General features: G+C 62.7%; 3 protein-coding genes across 6 annotated transcripts; 1 reads left to right on the top strand and 2 right to left on the bottom strand.

The window, feature by feature from the left end:
• Nucleotides 1-1,097: 1,097 nt before the first annotated feature.
• TCEA2 (transcription elongation factor A2) lies at nucleotides 1,098-9,138 on the top strand. 2 transcript variants are annotated; one of them, XM_040638636.1, is made up of 10 exons: nucleotides 1,098-1,308; nucleotides 4,252-4,314; nucleotides 4,646-4,751; nucleotides 5,789-5,879; nucleotides 6,951-7,081; nucleotides 7,324-7,380; nucleotides 7,758-7,912; nucleotides 7,980-8,126; nucleotides 8,651-8,722; nucleotides 8,919-9,138. In XM_040638636.1, the coding sequence occupies exons 1-10, from the start codon at nucleotides 1,237-1,239 to the stop codon at nucleotides 8,925-8,927; spliced, it is 903 nt and encodes a 300-aa protein (XP_040494570.1). In that variant the 5' UTR covers nucleotides 1,098-1,236; the 3' UTR covers nucleotides 8,928-9,138. The 2 variants fall into 2 exon arrangements, with proteins under 2 accessions (XP_040494570.1, XP_040494571.1); XM_040638637.1 differs by lacking the exon at nucleotides 1,098-1,308 and having other exon boundaries at nucleotides 4,625-4,751.
• Nucleotides 9,139-9,806: 668 nt separating this feature from the next.
• RGS19 (regulator of G protein signaling 19) lies at nucleotides 9,807-15,407 on the bottom strand. Of its 3 annotated transcripts, XM_040638639.1 has the most exons (7): nucleotides 15,132-15,407; nucleotides 13,826-13,974; nucleotides 12,562-12,659; nucleotides 12,248-12,369; nucleotides 10,940-11,014; nucleotides 10,626-10,860; nucleotides 9,807-10,544 (listed from the first exon to the last, which is right to left on the bottom strand). In XM_040638639.1, exons 3-7 carry the CDS (start codon nucleotides 12,589-12,591, stop codon nucleotides 10,353-10,355), a joined length of 654 nt encoding a protein of 217 aa, XP_040494573.1. In that variant the 5' UTR covers nucleotides 12,592-12,659; nucleotides 13,826-13,974; nucleotides 15,132-15,407; the 3' UTR covers nucleotides 9,807-10,352. The 3 variants fall into 3 exon arrangements, with proteins under 3 accessions (XP_040494573.1, XP_040494572.1, XP_040494574.1); XM_040638638.1 differs by lacking the exon at nucleotides 13,826-13,974 and having other exon boundaries at nucleotides 15,132-15,406; XM_040638640.1 differs by lacking the exon at nucleotides 13,826-13,974 and having other exon boundaries at nucleotides 12,248-12,362; nucleotides 15,132-15,405.
• Nucleotides 15,408-19,668: 4,261 nt separating this feature from the next.
• Nucleotides 19,669-20,538, bottom strand: LKAAEAR1 (LKAAEAR motif containing 1). The gene is made up of 3 exons (XM_040637863.1): nucleotides 20,149-20,538; nucleotides 19,805-19,927; nucleotides 19,669-19,728 (listed from the first exon to the last, which is right to left on the bottom strand). Exons 1-3 carry the CDS (start codon nucleotides 20,536-20,538, stop codon nucleotides 19,669-19,671), a joined length of 573 nt encoding a protein of 190 aa, XP_040493797.1.
• Between the last annotated feature and the right edge of the window lie 2,303 nt (nucleotides 20,539-22,841).

Genomic DNA, 22,841 nt, shown 5'->3' on the forward strand with positions numbered 1-22,841 from the left:
CACCCAGAGTCCAAGGCCTGGTCAGCCGAGGTCGTCTGGTCATCCCATCTGCCACCCGGTCTCACAGTTACTTGGCAGGAATTTCAGTGACTGTGGGGTGGGGCCCACAGCACTAGAGACATCAATTCCCTGGCTTGTACCCTCCCCTAGAATTGTGCCCTGTCCAGCAAACCACTGAAGAGGGGCAGACATCTGGAGGAGACGCTAGCTCCGCCCATCTGCTCCTCCCCAGCCCTCTACCGGCCAGGGCCCTCCCTCCAACTGAGTGCCATCTGGCCATTGCCAGGGATCTCCAGCGGCAAAGGTGACAACTGAACTGCGCATGCTGTGTCCCCTAAGCTGTTCTCAGTGGAGGGTTACCCACCGACGACATTGTGATAGGAGCCCTGTGAGGCCGACAATATTACCATCTTCATTTCACTGATGGGGAGACTGAGGCACAGAGTGGTCAGTGCTTTGTCTGAAGTGTAGAGCCCGGGGTTCACAGCCGGCAGCCGACTCCGGAGGCAGGGGCCTTGCCCACGCAGCCCCTCCAAGTCCCCTGGCACCTTCCGACCCCCGCATCCGTCTCCTGCTCCCTCCCTCCTCCGGGCACCACGCACCCGGGCTCAGAGGCCAGCATTCAGGCCAGAGGGCGCAGGGGGTCCGCGCAGGCTTGGGGGGCGGGGTCGGCGGTTCTCCCGCAGGGTCCGGCTGTCCGGTGGAAGAAGAGGGCTTCAAGCGGGTGGAGACAGGAGACAGACCCGAATGCGCCTCTGTGGGTCCTGCGTAGTCGGACCACCGGCCGCTGCCGGGCGGAGAGTGGGGGACGGACAAACTCGGAGTCGCGTCGGTTCCGGCACGCACGTTCTTGCTTCGCGTTACCGCAGCGCCCTCCGCCGGCTAACCGGCTCGCGCGGGGGCTTGTGGGACTGCGAGACTTTCGGCCCCGTCGGCCTCCGGCGCCAGCCCGCGTCAGGACTACACTCCCCAGGAAGCCATGCAAATCGGCGTGTCTACTGGGAGTTGTGGTCCAGCGCGGGGCGAGTGAGCGCGAGGCGGCGGCCGCCGGAACTACATATCCCATGATGCAGCGCGGCGACCGCGGGGGCCGGGGGTTTGAACGGAGGGTCTCCCGCCCGCGGTAGGGCTGCGTCGGCTGCGACGGGTGCGGGCGACGGCGACGAGCGGGGTAGGGGTCCAGGCCCGGAGGCTGAGGCTGGCGCGGCGGGCGCTGGGGGCCCTGCCCCCGAGGCGATGATGGGCAAGGAAGAGGAGATTGCGCGGATCGCCCGGAGGCTGGACAAGATGGTGACCAAGAAGAGTGCGGTGAGGGGCGCGGGCCGCCAGGACCCCGGGACCCCCGCCCCGCCGACCCCCGCCGAGCCTGCCGAGCCCCCCTCAGGGTCGGGGAGACCACCCGAGGGGCAGGACGAGACCCCGTCCCAGCAAAGACTCCCGGGACGTGGGGAGACCCCCGTCGGTGGCCGAGACCCCTGCCCTGGGCCAGCCCTGCCCTTCACTCCGCACCCACGGCAGAGGCCGCAATCGGGACTGGACCCGGTCCCGGGAGCCGCCCTCTCTGGACTCAGACCCCAACTACCAGGCCGAGACCCCGCAGACCTGAGATCCGTCTCCTTCCTTGCCCCTAACTCCAGACTACCCCCCGCCCCAACGCTACCGGAGCCCGGCCAGCGGAAGCATCCCTCGGTCCCGCCCTCCAGGCCTTGCCGACGCCCCAGCCTGTTCAGAGCTTTCGTACTGGCTGCCCCGCCCCCCGTGTCTTTCTCCTTGTCAGCCTGGCCATCCTCACGGTTCACCCCCAGCCCCAGCCCCAGGACCCTCCTCAGAGCCTCATCCCCGACTCAGAGCTCTCTGTCCCACCCTAGGCCTCCCACGTCCTTTCTCAGCCTGCAGGAGTTTGGAGTGAGACTGGACCCCCTTTTCCTCCCCAGAGCTACAGCGCTTCCCTTACCTCTGTTCGGCCTGGGGCTGATGGCCCTCATCATCCCCCTTCACAAGCAGGCCAGAGGCCTTTCCTGGTGGAGAGGCCCCCTTTTTTCCTTGTATCTGCCCCTGCCCTGCAAGAACAGGTTTCCCTAATAAATTCTTTCCCTTCCGTAGCCAGGACTCAGCCGGCAGCAACCGGGGAGTGGGTAGATACATAGAGACCCTTGGGATAGATCCCTGGGAGGTCGGGTGAGCCTGGCCTGGTGATAGAGCCCCTGGCCAGCTGTGCTCACTGTGCTGCCCGGCCTCTGTTGTCCTGTGGCCAGTGAGTCTTTGGAGGAGGCTGTGCAGTGGTCTCTAAGAGGAACTAGGTAGATGGGGTTCCAATTTCAGCCCCTTTTCAGCATAGCCTCATATGGAAGCATCCTTGGTGGGTGGTACCTTTCTTTAGGATGTTGGGAAGGGTCCTGGCTGGCTCCCTGAGAGGCTCAATAAACACAACCTGGTGCCCCCCAGACTGTGAGCAGCTAGTTAGGGTGTTGGAAGAGGCTCGATCACAGGCTCGAGATGCCTGGGCAGCCACTGCAGGACTGTCTGCTTGCTCCGGTAGCTTTGGGTGTTTTTTTGGGTTAAGCAGGCTTGTCCTGGGTTCCCGTTGACCAGATTCTGGACAGAGGTCTACGCTGGCCCCTAAAAGAGAGCTGGCTCCCACTCATTTGTTCATCCAGCAAACAGCAGCCCCCTACACACACACACACACACACACACAGAGAGAGAGAGAGAGAGAGAGAGAGAGAGAGGGAGGGACAGTGTTCACACCCCTGGGAGGCCGTGGGCAGCACAGAAAAGGGTGTGGGAACAACCTAGAGCTGTTCCAGAGATGACCGGAGAAAGAAGCTGCTACCTCTCTTGAAAGAGATAAAGAACACCCCCCAGGTGGGGTCACCCACGGAGGGCAGGGTGGGGTGAGGCAGAGCTGGGGGAAGGTATATCCAGGTGGAAGCACAGCAGAGCATGAGGAGGGGGAGTTGACCACCCTCTGGACCAGGAAGGCGCCTAGAGGGTTTGGGGGTACTGTGGCATGGGCAGTGAGAGATAGCAGACGTCCCAGTGCCTGGGAGGCTCCTTCGGGGATTTGGGACCCATGATTGGGAAGTCAGGAATTGTGTTTCTGCCTCTGGTGTGGAGCCCGCAGAAAACTGATCAGTGAGCAGCACTGTCTTTGGCTCAGACAACCATCTTTTTATCCTGAGGAGGTCACACAGGGCTGCACAGCCTGAGGGGCAGGACCTGCTGGGGGTGAGGTGCAGGGGACTGCTGAGCACAGATGTCACCCAGATGGGGGGGGGGGTGGTTAGCGTAGGGCCAGCCCTTCCCACGGCCTGGGCTGCAAGACATGAGCGTGGTTGGGTCAGGTTCCTTCTGCCCCCTTTATGTCAAGGGAAAGACCCCCACGTTAAAACATCAGTGTATTAAGGGAAACATCTGAAGAAAGCAAAGCAGGGGAGGAGGATGGAGGTGTTGCATGGGGTGTGGTCACAGTTTTAAGTAGGAGGGGATTTGCCAAGAAGGTGTCCTTTGAATAAACTGTAAAGACAGAGGGTACAAATCTGTAGATATTTGGGAGGTGTTTCTGGCAGTGGGGGCAGCAGGTGCAAAGGTCCTGGGGCGAGCAACTTCACACTTGGGAACCTTAAGCTGAGCCTGGAGTGGAGAGAGGAGCCCATTTGTGCATGGCCTTGGTGTGGGGTGGGAGGGGCGGAGGGGGGGCTTTGAAGAAACACATGGGAGGTGGGAGGGTCTAGAAGGAGAAGGTGGCTGGCCTGAGGGTTAAGGCAAGGCCTGGAGGATTGATGAAGGGTGGGGCCATGGGACTTGAACCTGGGTGTGGGTGTGGGTGTGATGGGAGTGGAGTGTTTGGCCTCTGCAGGGGCTACTGACCTTGCCCGGGATAACCCCTCTCGGCTGTTGGGTGGGCCACTTCAGGGAGAAGCTGCCCAACCCACCACGAGGGACGTGAGACGGGGGAGTGAGCACCCCTGGGGTACACCTTCACCTGGGTGTGGCCCTCCTGCTGGGGAGGGGCTGCACTCCTTGGAGCTGTTTCCCCGCAGCCATGGTTTGGTCAGTGACCCAAAACACTGGGACTGAGTTTGCCAAGCCGCTTTCCTTCTCATTCTAGCCCTTCCTGGGCGTCTGACCCCTGGTGGATCTCCAAATTGTTACTCCTTGTGCCCCACCCCCACCCTCTTGTAGAGGAGGAGGCGGCATTGTTCATCGAGACCTGGAAGCCATTTATGAAGGTCCCCCTTCTCCTTCCAGGAGGGAGCCATGGACCTGCTGCGGGAGCTGAAGGCCATGCCCGTCACGCTGCACCTGCTGCAGGTAGGGCCCTGCCTGCCTCCTGCCTGGGACAGCTCCTGGGCACCTGGCCGGGCTTCCTGGCCCCTGCCCCGGGGCCTTGCTTGACACAAATGTCTGTCCTGGAGGAGACGGTCCCTGCCTGTTTCTGTTGCTCAGGAAGACAAAGGGGCATCTAAGGATAACCCACCCTGTTTCTCGCTGAGGCTCCTAGGTTCCACATATGGGACAGTAGCCCTTGGAAGGGGTATCTACCTCACGAGCTGGCACCCAGCCCCTGCCCCTTGGGAGCCTCGGAGGGTCTGTGAGGAGGGTCTCATTGCCATCCCCCCAGCCCAGGCTGCTTGCCTTGTAGTCTACACGCGTCGGCATGTCTGTCAACGCCTTGCGGAAGCAGAGCTCCGATGAGGAGGTCATCGCGCTGGCCAAGTCTCTCATCAAGTCCTGGAAGAAGCTCCTGGGTGCGGGTCAGGCGGTGCGGGCTGGGAGCTGGGGCCCCTCGCTGGTCAGCACTGTGTAGGGTGCTGGCAGTGCTGTCCCTGAGCCAGGGCCCCCTGGGAGTGGGGGTGTTCCAGAACTGGTCCGGGAAGGCTTGGGGCTGGGACGACAGGGAATCCATTGAGAGCAAGGAGAAAAGAACGCTGAAGGCAGTAGCAGGACTGCACCGAGGGTGGCCGGGGGCCCTGGAGGGAGCTGGTGTGGGCGGGGGTCATACAGAGAGAGGGGTCATTGCGGCTAGAGGGCAAAGAGCCGGAGGAGATGTGGGGGGACAGGAGGAGGGGAGAAAGCTGGGGGGCAAGGGAGAGAGGAGGAGAAGGGGGGCATAGGCATTCAGATGGGACGGGGCAGTGGAGGTGGCAGGGATGCCCACCTTGGGACCCTGAGGCCCCCCTCCCTTCCCAGCCTTTCCTGGGCTCTGTCCAAACCCTTGCGAAATAGAGTTTTGTGTCCTGGGTCTCTCTGGTCCTGTGGCCATAGCCTGGGAGTAGGACAGTGTGTTTATTCTGGTGGTGTGGGGAATGCGCCTCACCCAGTGGCCCCAGCACATGCTCAGGCTTCAGGAGCCTTGTGGGGGATGTGCTCGGTGGAGGGCCATTCGCTGTGACCCCCAAGGTCCAGTTGGGGAATGACCACGCCTGGTTTTGTCCACGTCCAAACACTTCGTCTGTGGGAGCTGTCACTCAGTGGGCTCCGGACTCAAGGGTCACTTTGGGCAGATGGGATGGCAGACCCCAGAGAGGCCTCCTAGGTGGCCTGTTTGAGTTGGGTAGGAAAGGGGTGTGGGGGCTGTCTTGGGACCTTCTGAGGAGGAAGGACAGAGGGCCCCCGTGTAGAAGGCTCGGCACTGGGGGCTCGGGTGGGGTTAGGGCGGGTGGGCTAGGGCTGGTGGTTTGACTGAGGCTGTGCCTTGGTGGTGATCTGCTCCCCTCCCTGGCCTGGCCCTGCCCTCTGGTTCCGCCTTCCCCTAGCCAGCCTCCCCCTTTCCTGGCACCTGCAGATGCGTCAGATGCCAAAGCCAGGGAGCAGAGGAGGGGCGGGCCTCTGCCCACATCATCCTCGAAGGAGGCCACCGAGGCCAAGGACTCCAGGTACTGCATCTGGAAGACTGGTGCTCGCCCTCCTGCCTCCACCACAGACCCCTGTCCCTCTCGCTCGGCAGATGAAGTGCAGGATTCCCTGTGCCCTGGGGCTGCTGAGGCCATCCGAGGGAACACATCAGCCTTTTCAGGCCTCTTGCTGCTCAATTCTCTTCCAGAGCTCCTCTGGACCCTGTGTCTTTCCAGCCCCAACCATCTGTGGGTGAGGCTGTGTCCACCCGGCTGCACGGAGAGCCATGTGGGAGCCCTGTGCTGCCATCCTACAGCTCCACGTCCGTGTCCCGGGGTCTGGTTTTCCCTGGCCAGCTCTGGCTGAGCAGCGCCCTTAGCCTGGGTCACACTGCTGCTGAGGCCTTTTCCCCTTGGGTGCCCCAGGCTACAGCATGATGCGAGCTCTGGGGGCACTGAGGCCTCACTGCTGCGGCCCTAGGGAGGGCAGTCATGGAGACGGGGTCCTCACAGGGACAGGCTGTGGCCCATGGGCTGCTTTGGGCAGAGGTGGTGGGCGGCCGGCAAAGGCTGACTTCTAGATTCAGTGTAGTTGTGCAGGGCTGTGGGTTCATCTACCTGTCTGCTCCTTTCCCCCCGGGAGACCCCTGCTCCCCCTGACTCATGTGGGGGTCATGAGACGCAGGGGTGTGAGGGGAGGGCTGGGTAGACTTTGTCGTCAGGCAGCTTGTGGGGAGTGCCCAGCCCTTCAAGAGGCCTCCATGCTGGATGGGGCGAACCCCAACACTGTCTGCCTTTCCCTGGAACGGCCGCTGGTCTTGAGCAGTGTGACCCTGTGCTCTGGCCTCCTGGAGGGCAGGGACCCTTACGTGGGTACTGCCCCCATGGTGCCCTCATCTGGAAAGTATGCCCCACCTGATGGGCCTTACTGCCTCTGGCCAACTGGGCAGACCCCTAGGGCATGCTGGGCCGGACGGCAGGGGGGCAGGACCATGGGCTGCCGTCGAGGTAGAAGAAACAGGATTTGGGGGATTGTGGCTGTGCCATTGGCTTTTCTGGGGACCTGTGTGTCATGGGGGTGCACATGGCCTGAGTGGGCCTGTCTTTCTCCAGCCGCAAGAGGCCAGAGCTGCCCAGGATGCCGTCGGCCCCAAGGATCACTACGTTTCCCCCGGTGCCGGTCACCTGCGATGCCGTGCGTAACAAGTGCCGTGAGATGCTGACCGCTGCCCTGCAGACAGACCGTGAGCGCCCCTGACATGCACCCCGAGTCCTGGGGTGGCCTGGACTCTGCCTGTCCACAGAGGCCTGAGTTCAGAGAGATCTCAGGGACAGCCCTCTCCCCCAGCCCATTGCAGCTGACCCCAGGTGGGGGGCAGGGGGTCTTTGGGGTTACCGGAGCACCTGGATCCTGGGCCTCAGGTGCTGGGCAGGCTGGAAGTGGGGTGCAACGAGTGGAGCGGCTAGTCAGGGCTGCCTCTTGCAGGTGATTATATGGCCGTTGGTGCGGACTGCGAGGGCCTGTCGGCCCAGATTGAGGAATATATCCTTTATGCAGGGGTTTGGGGCCTGGGGGTTTCTGGTAGAGTCGTGAGGACAGCTAGGCCCGGCTTCCCCTGGTGGCCATGGCCTCAGCGCCCTCACTAGGCGGTTGGTCAGTTGACCAGGAGGGCCCTCCCTGGACCTGCTGGGGGACTGATTCTGCCTGCTGGTGGGGCCTGGGTCAGTGGGGTTTTGAACCTGCAGCCGGGCTTCCACTGTGGGGGCCCCACTCAGCAGCCCCTCCCCTCGCTGCCAGGAGTGGGTGGGCAGACTGAGTTGCTGGGGTCCCCTTTCCCTGACCGGCCTCCCTTGGCTGGCCCCATGGGGTGGGTGAGAGGCAGCAGCCCTGGCCTCTGATAGGTCCTTAAACACCGGCACGCATCTTCCGGGACGTGGGGAACACGGACATGAAGTACAAGAACCGTGTGCGGAGCCGTATCTCCAACCTGAAGGATGCCAAGAACCCCGACCTACGACGGAACGTGCTGTGTGGCGTCATAACCCCCCAGCAGATCGCGGTGATGACCTCGGAGGTGAGTCCTGCTGCGGGGCTGGGGGTGCTCCCTGGGCACGGCAGCAAGTCCATGGCTCCTTGCCCAGGAGATGGCCAGTGACGAGCTGAAGGAGATCCGGAAGGCGATGACCAAGGAGGCCATCCGAGAGCACCAGATGGCCCGCACGGGGGGCACACAGACGGACCTGTTCACCTGCGGGAAGTGCAGGAGGAAGAATTGCACCTACACGCAGGTGCGCCCCGGTCACCTGGCCGCACGCTCCCTGGAGCCTGCATCTGCCCCTGCCCCGGGGCTGGGGGGCCGGGTCCACTGAGCCCTGGACACACGCACCATGAATGGTACCGGGACTCCAGAGTCGGCTTTGGGACCTCCTCCCTTGCCTGCACCCCTGGTGCCCAGTAAGCAGCGTCTCGGAGTGGTTTGCTCTGAGCACTAAAATCGGGGGCCCGGCCTCCCCCAGCATGGAGGGGCCCCAATATTGGCCGGTGGGTGGGTGTGCTGTGCTGCCTGGCAGTGGCCACAGGACAATGCTCAGACCCATGGAGGCGGACACTGATGTGGACCTCAAGATAGGTGAGGGGTCCCTGGTAAGGGGAGAACGGCTCACCCAGGGGGTGAGGAGCTACGACGCCAGCACTGCCTGAGAATATGGGTAGCTTCCCCACGTTGTAACTCCAGGAAAGACCTGCATCTCGGGGCCTCCTCCTCCAAGTGGCTGAGTCCCTGGGCTGGGGGTGGCCCCCTCTCACCTCTCAGGTGCAGACCCGCAGCTCTGATGAGCCCATGACCACCTTCGTCGTCTGCAATGAGTGTGGAAATCGCTGGAAGGTATGTGGGGCCTTCTCTGGAGGTGGGTGTCTCCAACCCCCCAGGTGTGAGACCCATGTGACACAAGATGGGGGACAGCCATGCCCAGCCAGCCTCCTGGGGCTTCAGAGCACGTGGGTGGAGCCCCCAGCTCTGCCTCCCGCCCTGCGGGGTCCTGGAGCCCATGTGGCGGACGCCTCTCCTCTGTCTGCTGCAGTTCTGCTGAGCCCTCCTTGAGACGTGTTTGAAGCCTTGGGCTGTGGCCAGCACATTGCCACGGCCTTCCTTGTGTCCTCTGTCGACAGACACCGCTTCTCGAGATCCGCCCTGTGCCCACCTGAACTTCCCCAGAGGGCCGTGTTCCCTGCTCCCCCACCTTGCCTGCAGTACACCTTTCTTCCTCTTTCCCCCAAATCATTAAACGTTTCTTTTTGCCATTGTGCTGTTTCCGGCCCTTGGTTCTGGTGGACCACGCACGGTCTGTGCTGTGAGCTGGGTCCCCCCCCCCCCCGCCACGGGGTACGATGACCCCCCTCCTTGGGATCGGGTGACACTTAGGTTTGGCCCCGATGGAGCAGAGGTGGGGGAAGAGCCCGTGGGTCTTCAGAACACTGGGGGCTGACTCTGCCTGGGTGTGCCTGTGGACGAGGGGCAGGTGCTGGGGGTACAGAGCACGGGTGTGGGCAGAGGGGGCCTTCGGCACACGGAGGACCCAGAGTCTCCCGAACCTCCCTGGGCACCGTAGCTCAGGTCCAGGGCTTATGGGCAGGAGGCCACGTCTGGGTCCTCACCCTGACCCTCTGCTCCTGACGATGGAGGGGATGGTGTGGGCACTAGACCTGCTACAGCTTTGAATCGCTTTGCCTCCCAGAAATTTGGGCAATGAGAGGGCAAGCGCGTGCCTCGTGGAGGCCACCCCATCAGCGTCCTGCCCTAGCCTTGGCACCCTCCCTGGGGCAGGGTCTCCTCTGCTCCCTGCACTAGGTCTGAGACGGTTCTTCTCCTCGAATCTCCCCCCAGATGTGGAAAGAAAGGAGAGATGTTTGCTTTAAAAATATCTTCAATAATAAGATCCTACTTTGAATGAAGAAGGAAGAGAGAGAAATATGAAAACATCCTTTTCTTTCTTTGATAAAATACAGTAAGGACATGTTTCCAGGTTTAAAATTAATGAAAATATAAAAAAGAAACTGGCTCCTGTTGCCTTGAGCCTAGTTCTGAGGTTCTGGGTCTGATGGGGATGCAGACAGCTTTGATCGGAGGGTCTCCGCTATGGTACAACTAGGCCATACGGAGGTTCTACTTCCCATCAGAGGCATTTCTCAAGGTCCCCCGCTGCCTGGGGAGGAGGCCCAAGTGAAGCTGCTGGGTCCGTGATAGCTCCTGGGAGGGTCCCTCTCCCCAGGCAGGAGCCCCAGCAGGAGCGCTTGGCCAGCCAGCGGGGAGCCGGTTGGGGAGGGGCCGCACACCTGCCCCTTAGCAGGACCTCAGGGTACTAGGTCCCTTGGGTAGAGGGGGCTCCAGTCTGGGACTGCCCCAGGGGTGCCGGGCCCCCGCGGGCGTGCCGGACACCTGCGGACACATGCTTGCGCGGATAACCGAGTCTTTGCCCACCGGAGGGGTGCCGCGTCTGTGCGGCTGTGGGGGCAGCCTAGGCCTCGTGGGAGGACTGGGAGCCGCCCCGGAGCAGCAGGGCGCGGTAGGTGGGGGAGCCGAGGAAGCGGGGGTAGGAGTCGCGGTGCATGAGCGTGTAGATCTGCAGCTGCGCGTCGTCGAACGTGTGCGCGGACGGCTCCTGCATCTTCCTGTTGATGCCCTCCCGCACCCGGGAGTCCAGGCTCACCTGCGGGACGGGACGCCGGGGTCAGGGCCCAGGGCGTGGCCCCAGCCCCCAACCCCGCCCCGGGTCCCCACGGCGGTGCACCTCCTTGGGGGACAGGATGGACACGTAGTCCTCGTAGATGAGCCTGGCCTTCTCGTCCACCACGTGCTGGTCGGCCTCGGCCTTGAGCTCCTCGCAGGCCAGCCAGAAGAGCATGTTCTCCTCGCTGTACTCCGTGCGCAGGAACTCCCGGAACACGCTTCGTCCCGCCGGGCTGTGCATCAGCTTGTCGAACGACTGCGCCCAGCTCCGCACGTCCTCAGGGCTCGGCGTGGCGCTGTGGGCACCCCGCCAGGCCGGGTCAGGCCCGCACCCCCGCCACCCAGAACCGCGCGCGCCCGGCCGGCCACACTTACCATGCCTCGCAGCTGGGGAGAGGCTGCCGCTTGTCCTCCCGGGAGGCCCGCCACGCTCGCCGCCGCTCTTCATTCCTACCCACAGAGAGAAAGGTGGCAGCGGCCTCCGGGGAGCCCTGGCCTTGGTGCGCACGTGTGATGCACACACACGCGCGGGGCGTGGGGCTCTCAGCTTACACGTAAACCGCTGCGGGCGGGAGGCTCTGGGGTCTGCTCCTTCCACGCCCTCCAGGGAAGGAGCGTCTGCACCTGCGGCCCACCAGCCCTCCCGTTTCTCCCTGGGACCGAGGCTGTTTCAGGGGTGTTCAGGAGACCTCTGGGACTGCACCGATGCCTTGTGTGCCTCCTTGACCTGACCTCCCTGGCCTGACCTCGGCCGCCACCCGTCTCCCAGAGCCTCAGTGATGCAGTAGGAAAGCCCCAGCCTGTGTGTGTGCCTGCTGATTCTCCCCCAGGGACCGTTCTCCCCCCCCTTGGCTCTTCACGCGGTGTCAGTGCTGGCTTCCATAGCCATGCCTCCAGCCAGATCCCCCTCCAGGGCCACCGAAACGTGTAACAGACATCTCAAACCCAAGCAGCCAGACAGAACTCTGTTCCTCTCCTACCCTACCCTACCAAACTCTCCGTCGGCCTGCACAGCCAAAGTCTTACTGTGTCCTAATTCTTCATGGCCCCCCTCTCCCGTCTCAGGGCTGAAACTGCTCACGGGTCCGCGGAAACCCCTTTGAGGCCGTCTACTCAGCAGCCACGGGCTGGAAGACTGAATAGGGCCAGACCTCTGTCAGACCTGAAAACTCCCAACAGCTTCCCCCAGGCCTACAGGACCCCGTTGCCACCTGGGGGTCCCACACCCGCCCTCTGGCAGACTACTCTGGAAGCTCATCCCTGTTGTCCCCGGGCCAGGTCCCCGCTCAGGGTCCCTCTGTCTAACAGTGTGTAGGGTGTGCTCTGTCTCATCCCTCTATAGGACCCAGGGCCAGCTCAGGCGGGGCCACAGTGGCGTCAGCATGTGCCGAGTACACGGACAGATGAGTGCACGCACGGTGGGCTGGCCAGGTGCCTGCACACGGACGCACCCTTGGACACACCAGGCATGAAACCCACACATGCAGAGGGGTCTGGGCACTGGCCATGGGTCAGCAGGGCCCAGCAGCCCCTGGATGAGAGGCCTCCTGCCTTCAGGTAACTCCTCGGAAGCCATCTGAGGGTCTGGGGGCAGGACCTGGGGCCCCACGTCTGCACAGCCCGCCCCTCCCCCCCGGCCCTGCCCCCCTCCCCCCAGGCCCCCTCCCCCCAGGCCCCACATACCAGGAACAGCCACAACAGCAGCACCAGCACAGGCAGCAGGGGCTGCGGCTGGGGGCAGCCGGGGGGGCCGCGTCATGACTGGACATCGAGGGGGGCTGGTCTGCCTCCTCTGGCCCTACGTGCTGGCGACATGGGGGCTTCCTCAGCTCCAGGCCAGAACCTGGGGCCCGCACGCCTCCTCCCTGACTCCCCTTGGTGGTCACCCCCCCGCCCCCCGCTGGCCTCCCAGGCGGTCAAGAGCCTCCCAGCTCTTCGTCCCCCCCCCGCCCCCGGTTCCCACAAGGGGGGCAGAGGCAGGGGTGGAGGTGGTGCACCTGCTTCTCAGTCTCATGCGGGGTGGGCATGGGTGGGTGGAGGAGGTTGCCCGGGCTCCGTGGTGCTGGCTCCGGGACCCTCACCACAGCCTGGGAGTCTGAGAAGAGAGGTGGAGGTTCTCACTGAGAACCTGGGGCTACAGCCGCCACTTGTCTCCTGGAAGGAGTCCTGAGAGTGTCTCCCTCCTCCCAAGAGCCCTGAGGGGCCTGCCCCCTGCCCCCCCTTCAGGCCACTCTGTTCAGGCTCCTACCTCCGCCCCAGCCTACACCAGGCCTGTGAGCAGGGACAGGTCAGTGAGGAGGGGGCCCCAGACAAGATCTCCACAGGAGGTTCCGGGACACCCCCATTTGCTCGGTCCCTGGGAAGCCGGAAGTCTGGGTTCCTCTTTCTTGGTTTCCGGCTCCTGGCCCCTCCCAAGGGGACTGGGGGCCCCAAGAGTCTGGGGCTATCAGGTTAATGCATAAGGGTGGTGGTCAGACATTTAGACCCCCTCCCCAGCTCCCTCCACTCTGGGTTTTCTGTAGGGGGTGGGGGAGGTGGGGAGGGTTGCTCCCCACCAGGAGTCCAGATCTGCTCTGTTTGCAGCTGACTAGGCCTGCAGCATGGAGAAGAGTGAGGCAGGACCTTCTGAGGGTGTGGGGAATGGAGCAGGGCATGGGGGAGGAGGGCCATGAGCTTCCTGGGGACCCATGGCTCCTAGGTCCTAGATGCTGCCCCTAGGGCCCCAACCCCCGCTGGTACCATACCACATCCAGGGTTTCTCAGCCTCCCTTCCCTCCACCCCCACCAGGCTGTGGAAACCAGTGTGGCCTGGGTGCCAGTAGGGGAAGGGAGTGGGGGTAGCAATGGGTTGGGGTGTCTTGCTCTCCAGGTTAGAGATGCGGGATCCCTGGAGGGGGTGAGGGCCAGCATTCTTTTCAGTGTCTGTATCCACGTTTCATGGTGGAGGCGTGCAGGGGGCACTGGGCCCTGGAGCCCAAAGCCAGGGTGAAGAGCCTGACCCCCCCACCCCCACCCTGGGCGAGGCCAACCACAGATTCCATTGTCCCCGCCAGGGTGGGCAATCCATGCCCTGGGGGCAGTTTTGAACGCTTTCCCATCACAGCCCCCATCACAGCCCCGTCTGTGCCCACCTTGGCCTAGGTGAGGACCCACAGGGCCTGGGGTTCCCCTGCACTGCTGACAAGGACGTTCCTGAGCCACCCAGTCCTGCCCCCTGCCCCCCCCCCCCCGGTGTTGGCGGTCCAGAGGCTCATGACTTACTTTCACTTTATTTTCTCATGTAATTATCATCCTCCCTGCTGCCCCCATCCCTCAGCTTGTGGACTTTCAATCCCCGTTTGGTCCGTGTTGGGCTCTTGGGGTCTCCCAGGGTAGGAGGGAAGGGTGGGTGCTCCTGGGCTGGACAGCTCCTGGAGCAGGGATGACGGGACTGTGTGTGTCAGGGTACACTTGGAGCACCCCTGCCTCCCGGGCTCGGGCACACAGAGGCCCTGCCCTGACCCAAATCTAGGGGCAAAGCGTAGGGTACCCTGGGGCTGAGGCCCCTTACCAGCTACCTGGCTTGCCCTGAGATCATGGGGGAGGGGACCCCCAACCGGGTCTCACAGGCTCTCACAGGCTCGGGGCAAGCAGATGGGGAAGCAGCAGCCCCACAGTTTGCCTTTCCCTCAGGGGTCAAGCTTCTAGGGAAAGGAAGGGGTGTGGCAACCTCTGAGGTCTGGTAGCCAGGCAGAAAACTGCTCTTCCTCCTCTGCACCCCCACCCACTGTGAGTGGGGGCAGGGCCCTGTCCCCTCCCTAGCACCCAAAGACTCAGCTCTGAATTAGAGGAGGGGCTCTGTCTGGGGGTGCAGATCCAGGGGGGCCCTGGGGCTAGAGGCTACATTTGGGGACAGTGTCTTCCGTCCCAGTTGCAGGCCTGGACCTGGCTCCCTCACCCTCCTTAGGCTGGCTGGGGTCACCTGTTCACCCACTCTCTCCTGAGGTGATACAGGGTCTGAATTGGGGTTCCTGCCCCTCATCCTGGCATTTGGGAGGGGACTCGTTCCCTTTTCCCAGCCCCTTAGGCTTTGGTCCCCAAGTCTGGGATGGGAGAGGCTGGACAGGCAGCAAAAGCCTGGCCTCTGGGGACAGAGGTTCCCTTGGGAGTGGCTGCTACTCTGCTCCACAGAAGGAAAAAGAACGTCCCTGAGCCCGCCCAGTCCAAAAAAAGAATAAGAAAATGTGACAATCCCAGAAAAAAATGCCATAACCTTTGGGCGGAGGGCTGACAGAGGGGCTCCTTTCTCTGCTTCTGATGGTACTCAGTACCTTTCCTGTCTGCTGCTCCCCATTCAATTGGTGGGGGAGCCCCAGCCTGACTCCTCCAAGGCAGGCCAGGTCTTTCTAACCCTGGTGACCCTTGCCCCCACCCCACCTCTGCAGTGGTGGGGGCAACCCAGTTCTCTCTTCCTCTCTCCGCTGGCAAGGTCTGGCCTGGTAGAGCTTGTCTCCTTTAGGGGCCCCTTCCTCCAGCCTCTGACGCCCCCACCCCTATCTCAAGGAACTCGCCATGGCGCCCCACTCACCATCGACCCAAAGGCGAGGTGGGGGCGGGAGGGGCCAGGTTCCCTCTGGGCCCCACCCTGGCTGCCGAAGGGGCGTGCACTGCAGCAGCAGGGACTCGAGTCAGACGGCAGGAGGTACTCCTGCGGCGTTCTGGAGGGAGGCCGGCGCCGGGAGCCCCCGATCAGCTGGGGCCGGGGGCGCAGCGCCTCCCCTGCGCCTTGCAGGGTGAGTGGCTGCCAGATCCAAGGGGGTAGGGGCGGGGGCGGACAGGGTGTCCCGCCTCGGCCCCTCCCCACCAGGCTGGGGGGGGGGCGGGAGACGCGGAAACCTGGGTTCTTCCGGGCCCCCCCTTTGAGCAATCACTTCCCCAGGCTTTGAGCTGCAGAAAAAGGGGAACCGGGTTGCAGCGCCCCCTCCCCCACGCGCGGGGGACTGGCTCCAGTCCCGCCGCGGCCCAGGGTCCACGTGGACCCCGCGGCTGGAGTCCTTGGGGTGCGGATCTGGGCGCCAGCTCCCGAGGCTCCCGCCCCGTACGGCCCCCGGGCCCCGGGCCGGGAGGGGCAGGGCCGCCGTCCTCAGCGCCGCGCGCGCGCGCACTCACCGGCCGCGCTCCCGAGCCGCTCGCGCCGCCGCTGCTGGCCCGCGCGCCCCGAGGTCCGGCCGGATCGTCGGGGAGGGGGCGCAGGGCGCAGTGCGCAGGCGCCTCGGCTGCACTTCCCCAAAGCGCGGGGCCGGGACTTCCTCGCGCCGGGAGGCGCCCGGCCCGCCCTGCCAGGCGCGCCCCGCCCCGCGCTCGCCTGGCCTTGTGCCCCATCCGCCCCCTCCCCACAACCCGGCAGATCCGGTGGGGCGCTCAGGTCCCCACCATCGCCTAGGGTAGCGCGTTGAGATGAGGTGCTAATAATGAAGCCTCTGGACCCAGGGCGGCCTGCGCTGGCACTGTAATAGATGGGGGTGTGGCCGTGTCCCCCACTCTGTTCAGGGGGGCCAGTCAAGCTTTGCCATTCTTGTGTGTGTTCATGAGACTTTGGTCCAGTGTTTGGCCACAAGAGCCCTCAAGGGGATCCTAGACGCTCCTTGCCCTCCAGGCCCATCCCTAGCCTCTCTGCTCTCGCCCGTAAAGTGGGGTTACGAGTGTGGTGACACCGTGCTCTAGGGCGCTTCCCAAGGAAAGTGGGTCCGATGCCGCGGTGCTGGTGGATGCTGGGGTATGGGTTCTTACATCTGGAGGCACCAAACGTTCCTGTCTGTGGGGCCTGGGTGAGGCTCTTCCAAAGCGTCCAGTTGCCCCAAGATGTCCTAAAGTTTAAAGCCACACCCTCCCTTTTGCCACGGATGCCCTGTGCCTTTTCTTTGGCTGACTCTCCTGATATTTTATGATCGGTTACAGCGGTCAGTTAGATTTCTCATGCCAGCGTGCTTTGGGCCAGTGTCAGCGTGGCCCCGACACTGCTCTGGAAATGCTCTGCAGAGTGTCTGTGCCCCCTGGCCTTGGACCATGTGCATCTCCTGTCCCCCGTGCAGGCACTCAGCCCCGTGGGTTCCTGATGCCTGAGGCCGGCTCACAAAATGCCTTCCAGGGGCGCCTGGGTGGCTCAGTCGTTAAGTGTCTGCCTTGGGCTCAGGTCATGATCCCAGGGTCCTGGGACCAGCAAGCATCCGGCTCCCTGCTCGGCGGGAAGCCTGCTTCTCCCTCTCCCACTCCACCTGCTTGTGTTCCCTCTCTCTCTGAACCTCTGTCAAATAAATAAAATCTTAAAAAAAAAAAAAATGCCTTCCAGTTGCACAAGTCGATATGCACACGTTTCTCAGAACTCTTCAAGATGGAAAGGGAAGTGGTGATTTTACATGTGCTCCTCATTCATTCAGCAATTATCTGGGTGTTCCCTGTGAGCCAGACAGTGGGCCCCAGCAGCAAGCGAGACCGACCAGCCCTGGGGCAGCCAAGAAACAGACTGGCAGACTGGGTTAGAGGTCAGGAGGGCTAAGGAGGGCCGCGGAGCAGAGGAGGGAGGTGTCACTCGGCGAAGGACAGTGTTGGCAGAACGGCAGGACGGGGGCCTTGGGAGAGTGGAGGCCAAGCTGGAGGAGAGTGTGGGACAAGGTCAGAGAGGTGAGAGGGGCCCTGGAGGCTGGGGTGCCTCCTGGTGTTTTGTGCTCAGGGGCCTTGGCTGGCATGACCACAGAGCTACTGGCTGCCAAGCTGACAGGCTGGCCAGGACAGGGCAGAGCCCAGAAGCCTGTCCAGACAGGGGGAGGTGGCTGCTGCTTATTTAGCCTACGTCATTGTCCTGAGAGGTCGGTCCCACAGTCAGGCCAGCACCTGTGCAACGCCACACAGCCAGGCTGATCCCACGGTGCTTGGTGTGTGTCTCCATCCTGAGAAATGTGCCACGCAGCTGAGCATGGGGAGAGGTCAGCATGCTTCTCTCCCCACTCATGCCATTCCCTACTCCCTCTGTCCTCCCAGCCCTCCATACACTGTGCCTTCTCTGGCCACTCACCCGTGTCCTCTGGCCACTTGGGTGTGCACTCCCTTCCCCTTGCCCCAGCTGTTTTGGGTGTCCTGCACCTTCTCTGTGAGTCTGTCTCTACACAGAGCATACACATATTCCATGGGAGGAGTCCAGACAGGCTGGGCAGGGACTTGTTCAAAGCCGTGCAGCAGGTATGGTGGATATGGGATTTAAATCCAGGACCCTCTGTCCAGAGCATGAGCGTGATTGCAGCTCCAGGAATGCACCTGACTCCTCACAGTCCCCAGTACACTGGGCCCTGGCCTGCATGCCTCACTCTTCCACAGCGGAGGACTCCTCTGGGCCCCACAGAAATGTCCTCAGCCACTTTCCCTGGCCTCCTGCAGACCTCGGGCCCCCCTCCCTGGTGTGGGGATCAAAGGGCCCCCCAGGTGTCAGCTCAGTGCCTGGTGCACAGCTGTCCGTGAGGCCACTCTCTTGCAGGTCTTCTCCACGGGGCTTTGTGCGGTCGCCCAACGAAGAGTGACCACACCCTTACGGAGCCTTCACTGTGCTCACTCACAGCCCGCGTGAGACCCTCAAGATCTCTATTTTAAATATAAAGAAATGGAGACTCAGAGAAGAGACCGAGTGAGATATGCATTTACCAAACAGGTGAAATGGTCCTAGGTGGCCAGTACATCCCCGAGAGACAGAGTGCTGGGGTCCTGGGGAGTCAGGGCCGGCTGTCATCCTGTTCATGACAGGGTGTACGTGGACAGAGAGAATACCTCCCTTTCCCTGTCGATTTGTCCTCAACCCAAGCTACCTCCCGCATAGCTCTTGCCTTCCTCCCAGAGCTGCTGCAGACCCCAGCTCCATAAGCACTTGTGGGCTGGGACCAAGGCCAAGTGCAGCAACAGCACAGAAAGGGTGAAGGGTCAGGTGCAGGGGGAGAAGGGCTTACCGAGGGCCACTCAGCGGGCCTCCCTGGCATGGGTGGGGGCTTGTCTGAATCCTTTTGGCCCCCACCTCTGCAGCCAGCTAGGGACTAGGAGGGAAGAAAAGGGAGACGCGGCCAAGTTCTAGGCTCTGCAAAGAGCGCGTGTCAGGGAGCAGAGTTAAGTTCTCTAAGGGAAGGTCTGTCCAGAAAGTTGGGAGACTCTTCAGATCTAGGGCCTTTGCAGGAGGTGGGTTTGTTCAGAGTGGGATGGGTGTTGGGGCGCCTGGGTGGCACAGCGGTTAAAGCGTCTGCCTTCGGCTCAGGGCGTGGTCCCGGCGTTCCGGGATCGAGCCCCACGTCAGGCTCCTCCACTATGAGCCTGCTTCTTCCTCTCCCACTCCCCCTGCTTGTGTTCCCTCTCTGGCTGGCTGTCTCTATCTCTGTCAAATAAATAAATAAATAAATAAATCTTTAAAAAAAAAAAAAAGAGTGGGATGGGTGGTCTCCTTCCTGTATATGTGTGTCTGTGTGTAAGGGATGGAGCAGAGCCGGGGAACTCATTCAGAATGAAAAGGTGACTTTCTGTCTGGAGAAGTAGGGGCCTTCCTCCGGCAGTCTCCCTTTCCCCAGTCTCCCCCAGGCTCAGTCCCCTGGAGGACCTCCTGGGGACAGCCGGCTCCAAAGGCCACCCTTGGCTTGTGCAGTCACTCGTCCTGCCCAGAATGGCACCCTCCTCTCTGATCCCTGATGGAATGACCTACAATCTGGGGTTCCACTTGGGTCCCACGTTCTCCCTGAGTTTGCCCTTCACTCTGGGGTTGTGACAGTTGCCCCGCGCAATTCTCCCTCCTGCGCCCTCAGACCGGGGGCTCTCAGAGACTTGCAGGGCACCAGGCTGCCTGAGGGGGGCAGTGCGGGATTTGAGGGATTACCTGCGTCCTCTGTTACTCTGACTCCTGACTGCTGGCTTTGTTGGAAAGGCCCTGCTCTAGTATCCAGACGTCTGTGACACCGGATGCGGGGGAGGCAGCACACATACTCTCCCCTTCCCTCCCGGGGAGGGAACCTGGACAGAGGCAGCGTCACGACCAGGGGGCTCTTGGACAATGAGAACTTTATGTGGGAGGGTGGGGCGCCTTCCCCCACTGTGGGTCCCAGTCAACGTGGGAAGATGCTGCCATCAACTTTCTCCTCTAGGATGGTCTCCACGCGCCTCCTCTGTGGGTGAGAGGGGCTGGGGCCAGGTGTGCGGGGAGGCGGGCGCCCCCCTCCCCCTTCCCGGGCCTGTGGGCACCTCTTGACGGTCCAAGGGGTCCGGGATTCGCGTTGGCTTCAGCTGCGGCGGCAGGAACAGCTCCAGCCGGATGGCGGCGCGCGCGGACTTCTGCTGCAGGATGAGGAGCGAGATCTCCTCCGCCTGCGGGTCGCGGGGTGCGGGTCGGGGGTGTTTCTGAGTCTACGGGTTGTTGTGTCTGGCTCCGCCCGCCCCCTCCTGCGGGGCGCCCGGGCCGGTCCCGCCCGCCGTTTGACCCATCCCCACACACTCCTTTCCTCAGCGGACCGGGGCCGGTCTCCCCACTCCGCCTGCCCCGCAACCTTGCCGCCTGCGCGCCCCTTCCTTCCGGCCCCCGGCCTCACCCGCATGCGGATGTAGCGCAGCCGCAGGGCACGGATGCGTCCTCGGGCCTCGGCTGCCTTGAGGACGCCGAGGAGCAGGTCCTGGCGCACCGCGGGCGGCTCCAGCGACTGCGTCCACGCGCGCGGGTCGGGCATGCGGTACCCGAGCTCCACCGACTCGCGGGGGAAGATGGAGGCGGCCGTGCCCACGTCCTCAAGCAGGTCCCCGAAGAGCAGGTGGCGGCGACGCTGCGGGGGGCGCATGGCCGCCAGTCCCTCCAGCGATAGGGCCCAACCCCGCGCGGGGGGCTCCGCGGCGGGCGGCCCCTTGGCTCGCTCCTCACGGGACCCCTTTCCTGTTCGCTCCCGCGGGCCCCTGCGCGCAGCCTCCTTCCCCGCTGGCGACGGCATCCTGGGCCCTGCCGAGGGAAGAGTGAGTCCCATTGGTCACCTACCAGCCCCTCTGGCCTGGCCGCTCTAGATTCCAGGGCTTTCGGTCCTGCTCCTCCAGCCTCTGCGCCTTTTTTTTTTCTTTAAGATTTATATCTACGTATTTGAGGGCGGGGGAGGGGGGGACGAAGAGCAAAGGGAGAGAGAGTCTTAAGCAGATTCCCACGCTGAGCGGGGAGCCCCTCGCCCATCAATCTCGACTTCAGCAGAAACCAAGAGTCGGTTAACCGACCGCACCACCCAGGCGCCCCCAGCCTCTGCACCTTTGGGCGAGCCTAGCGCACGTCCTATTTATCCTTGCAGTCAGCCAGAAATTTCTGATTCACTTAGTTTCAGGAAATTCCCTTCCTGCCCACGGGCTGTTTCTTTATCCGCTGAGAAAATCCTGAGACCCCTGAGTTGACCTCTGGCCCTACGCAGGGATGGAGACCATGTTAGACTGATCTGGGTGACACTTTGTAGACCCTTCCCCACAATTCTGGGACCCTTGATGTGCCCCAGTCCCCCATGTCTGTAGTTACCAGTCCCTCAGCAAACCCCCACCCCACTGGAACCCCAGGGCTGCTCTAGTCTGCCAGCCCCGGCCTAGGCACATCTGTCTTAGTGTTAGGGGCTGGAGACGGAGAGGGTGGGCAGAGATGTGTGTGTGTGTGGGGGTCAGTCTGTGTGTCTGTGGGAGGTCCCACATGTGTGCCAGGGACTCTGAAAGCAGAATGGACAGCTGGCTTGCTGCCCAAGGTGGGGTGGGGTGGTGATGGTGGGAGGGCCCTGTGCTACTAGCCTGTCCCCTGCTGGGTCTAGAAGGAGGAGGGGAGAGCAGAGCCCAGGGTGGTGATAGACCAGTTAGGGCCCACAAGTGGGGAGAGAGAAATGCCCCTAGGGTCCTGGCTCAGCCTGCGGACTCTTTCCTAGCCCACAGCACCTCAGGCCCCAGACCCTGGGCCACATCCTGGCCCACTGTGGATGGGAGGCAGAGCCACAAAGTGCATCTGCTGGTGGCCAGCTCGCTTCCCCACCCCATTCTTAGCTACAGCGGTGGAGGGCCTGGCCCTCCTCCCCCTTCCATGTCCCGCTTCCCTACACCCCATACTTTCTGCTTTCTAGGGTCTGAGCCTCCAACTGAGCCCTGACTCACTGGGGCTTGTTGACGCGGTTGCCTGGCAACCAGGAGTTCCGAGGCCCCCACCCCCACCACCACGGTGGGACGGGAAAGCAGGGCTGTCCCTGGGGAGGAGGGGCCTGAGCAGAGCAGGGGGGAAGTGGGGGTGGGGGTGGGTGGTGGTGCTTGGGGGGTGGGGGTGGGGGGTGGTGCTTGGGGGTGGGAGGTGGGGGGGTGGGGGTGGTGGGGGGTGGGGGTGGGTGGGGTTAATTGGGTGGGAGTGGGGTAGGGTGGGGGTGGGTGGGGGGTGGGTGGGGTGGGGGGGGGTGTGGGGGTGGTGGGGTGGGGGTGGTGGGTGGGGGGTGGGTAGTGGTGGTGGGGTGGGGGTGGGGTGGGGGGTGGTGCTTGGGGGTGGGGTGGGGTGGCCCAGGAGGTGCCTCAATTCAAGGGGTGAAATGCCCGAGGTTGTCCTGGCCCCTTCCGGGCTGGAGGAGGTGACTGCCAGTTTTTCCAGCCCGGGTGCCCTTTCTTTCCTTCCTCCGGTCCCAAATGCACTCTTTTGGGGTCTGTGAGCCCAGCTTCCTGGCTGGAGAGGTCTTTGGGGGGCTAGTTTTGGGAGCAGAGGGCACAGCTTATGAGACCTTCCTGTCTGATATGTTTTCCCTGATGCATCACCCAAAAGGGCTCCCACAGCTGCTGTTGTTCACAGGAAAGGGAAACTGGGGTAGGGCTCAGGATCCTCACCTCTTCCAGGGCAAGTCTGGGGTCTCGGTGGTCCTGCATGATCCCAGAGCCACGTTTGCTGAACCCCAAATTTCTGGGTCCTGGGACTTAGATTTCTGTGATCTATTTGTGTATTTGTTAATTTCATACTATTTTATAACCAATTCACTTCTCAATGTATGAATTCTACAACTCACTCATGCAACTCATCAGTTTATCCTAGAATTCATGAATTCGTACGGTCATGCTACAGTTCACATTAGGCCAAAGTTAGTGCATTAAGTCCATAATCGTGAATGCATGGGTGACTTCCATGGTGCCTACACAACTGTCCCCTTCATTCATGGATGTGTGCCAAGGGCTTGGGGGCTTAGGACCTGCTGCCCTGAGGTGGGAACTATCCTGGCTTTGGGGCTGGGGTCTCAGCGGAGGTTCTGGCCTT

Source organism: Ursus maritimus, unplaced genomic scaffold (assembly GCF_017311325.1).
Source record: "Ursus maritimus isolate PB19 unplaced genomic scaffold, ASM1731132v1 scaffold_22, whole genome shotgun sequence".
NCBI lineage: Eukaryota > Metazoa > Chordata > Mammalia > Carnivora > Ursidae > Ursus > Ursus maritimus.

What these genes read in the sequence shown, in the direction of transcription:
- TCEA2 (XM_040638636.1), top strand. Translation starts at nt 1,237, where the DNA reads ATGATGGGCAAGGAAGAGGAGATTGCGCGGATCGCCCGGAGGCTGGAC. An exon ending in TGGTGACCAAGAAGAGTGCG is followed by an intron (nt 1,309 to 4,251) that starts GTGAGGGGCGCG and finishes TTCTCCTTCCAG; the next exon opens with GAGGGAGCCATGGACCTGCT. An exon ending in AGAATTGCACCTACACGCAG is followed by an intron (nt 8,127 to 8,650) that starts GTGCGCCCCGGT and finishes CTCACCTCTCAG; the next exon opens with GTGCAGACCCGCAGCTCTGA.
- RGS19 (XM_040638639.1), bottom strand. Translation starts at nt 12,591, where the DNA reads ATGCCCACCCCGCATGAGACTGAGAAGCAG. An exon ending in CGCATGAGACTGAGAAGCAG is followed by an intron (nt 12,370 to 12,561) that starts GTGCACCACCTC and finishes CCATGTCGCCAG; the next exon opens with CACGTAGGGCCAGAGGAGGC. An exon ending in TGCTGTTGTGGCTGTTCCTG is followed by an intron (nt 11,015 to 12,247) that starts GTATGTGGGGCC and finishes CTCTGTGGGTAG; the next exon opens with GAATGAAGAGCGGCGGCGAG.
- LKAAEAR1 (XM_040637863.1), bottom strand. Translation starts at nt 20,538, where the DNA reads ATGCCGTCGCCAGCGGGGAAGGAGGCTGCGCGCAGGGGCCCGCGGGAG. An exon ending in TGCGCTACATCCGCATGCGG is followed by an intron (nt 19,928 to 20,148) that starts GTGAGGCCGGGG and finishes CGCGACCCGCAG; the next exon opens with GCGGAGGAGATCTCGCTCCT. An exon ending in ACCCCTTGGACCGTCAAGAG is followed by an intron (nt 19,729 to 19,804) that starts GTGCCCACAGGC and finishes TCTCACCCACAG; the next exon opens with AGGAGGCGCGTGGAGACCAT.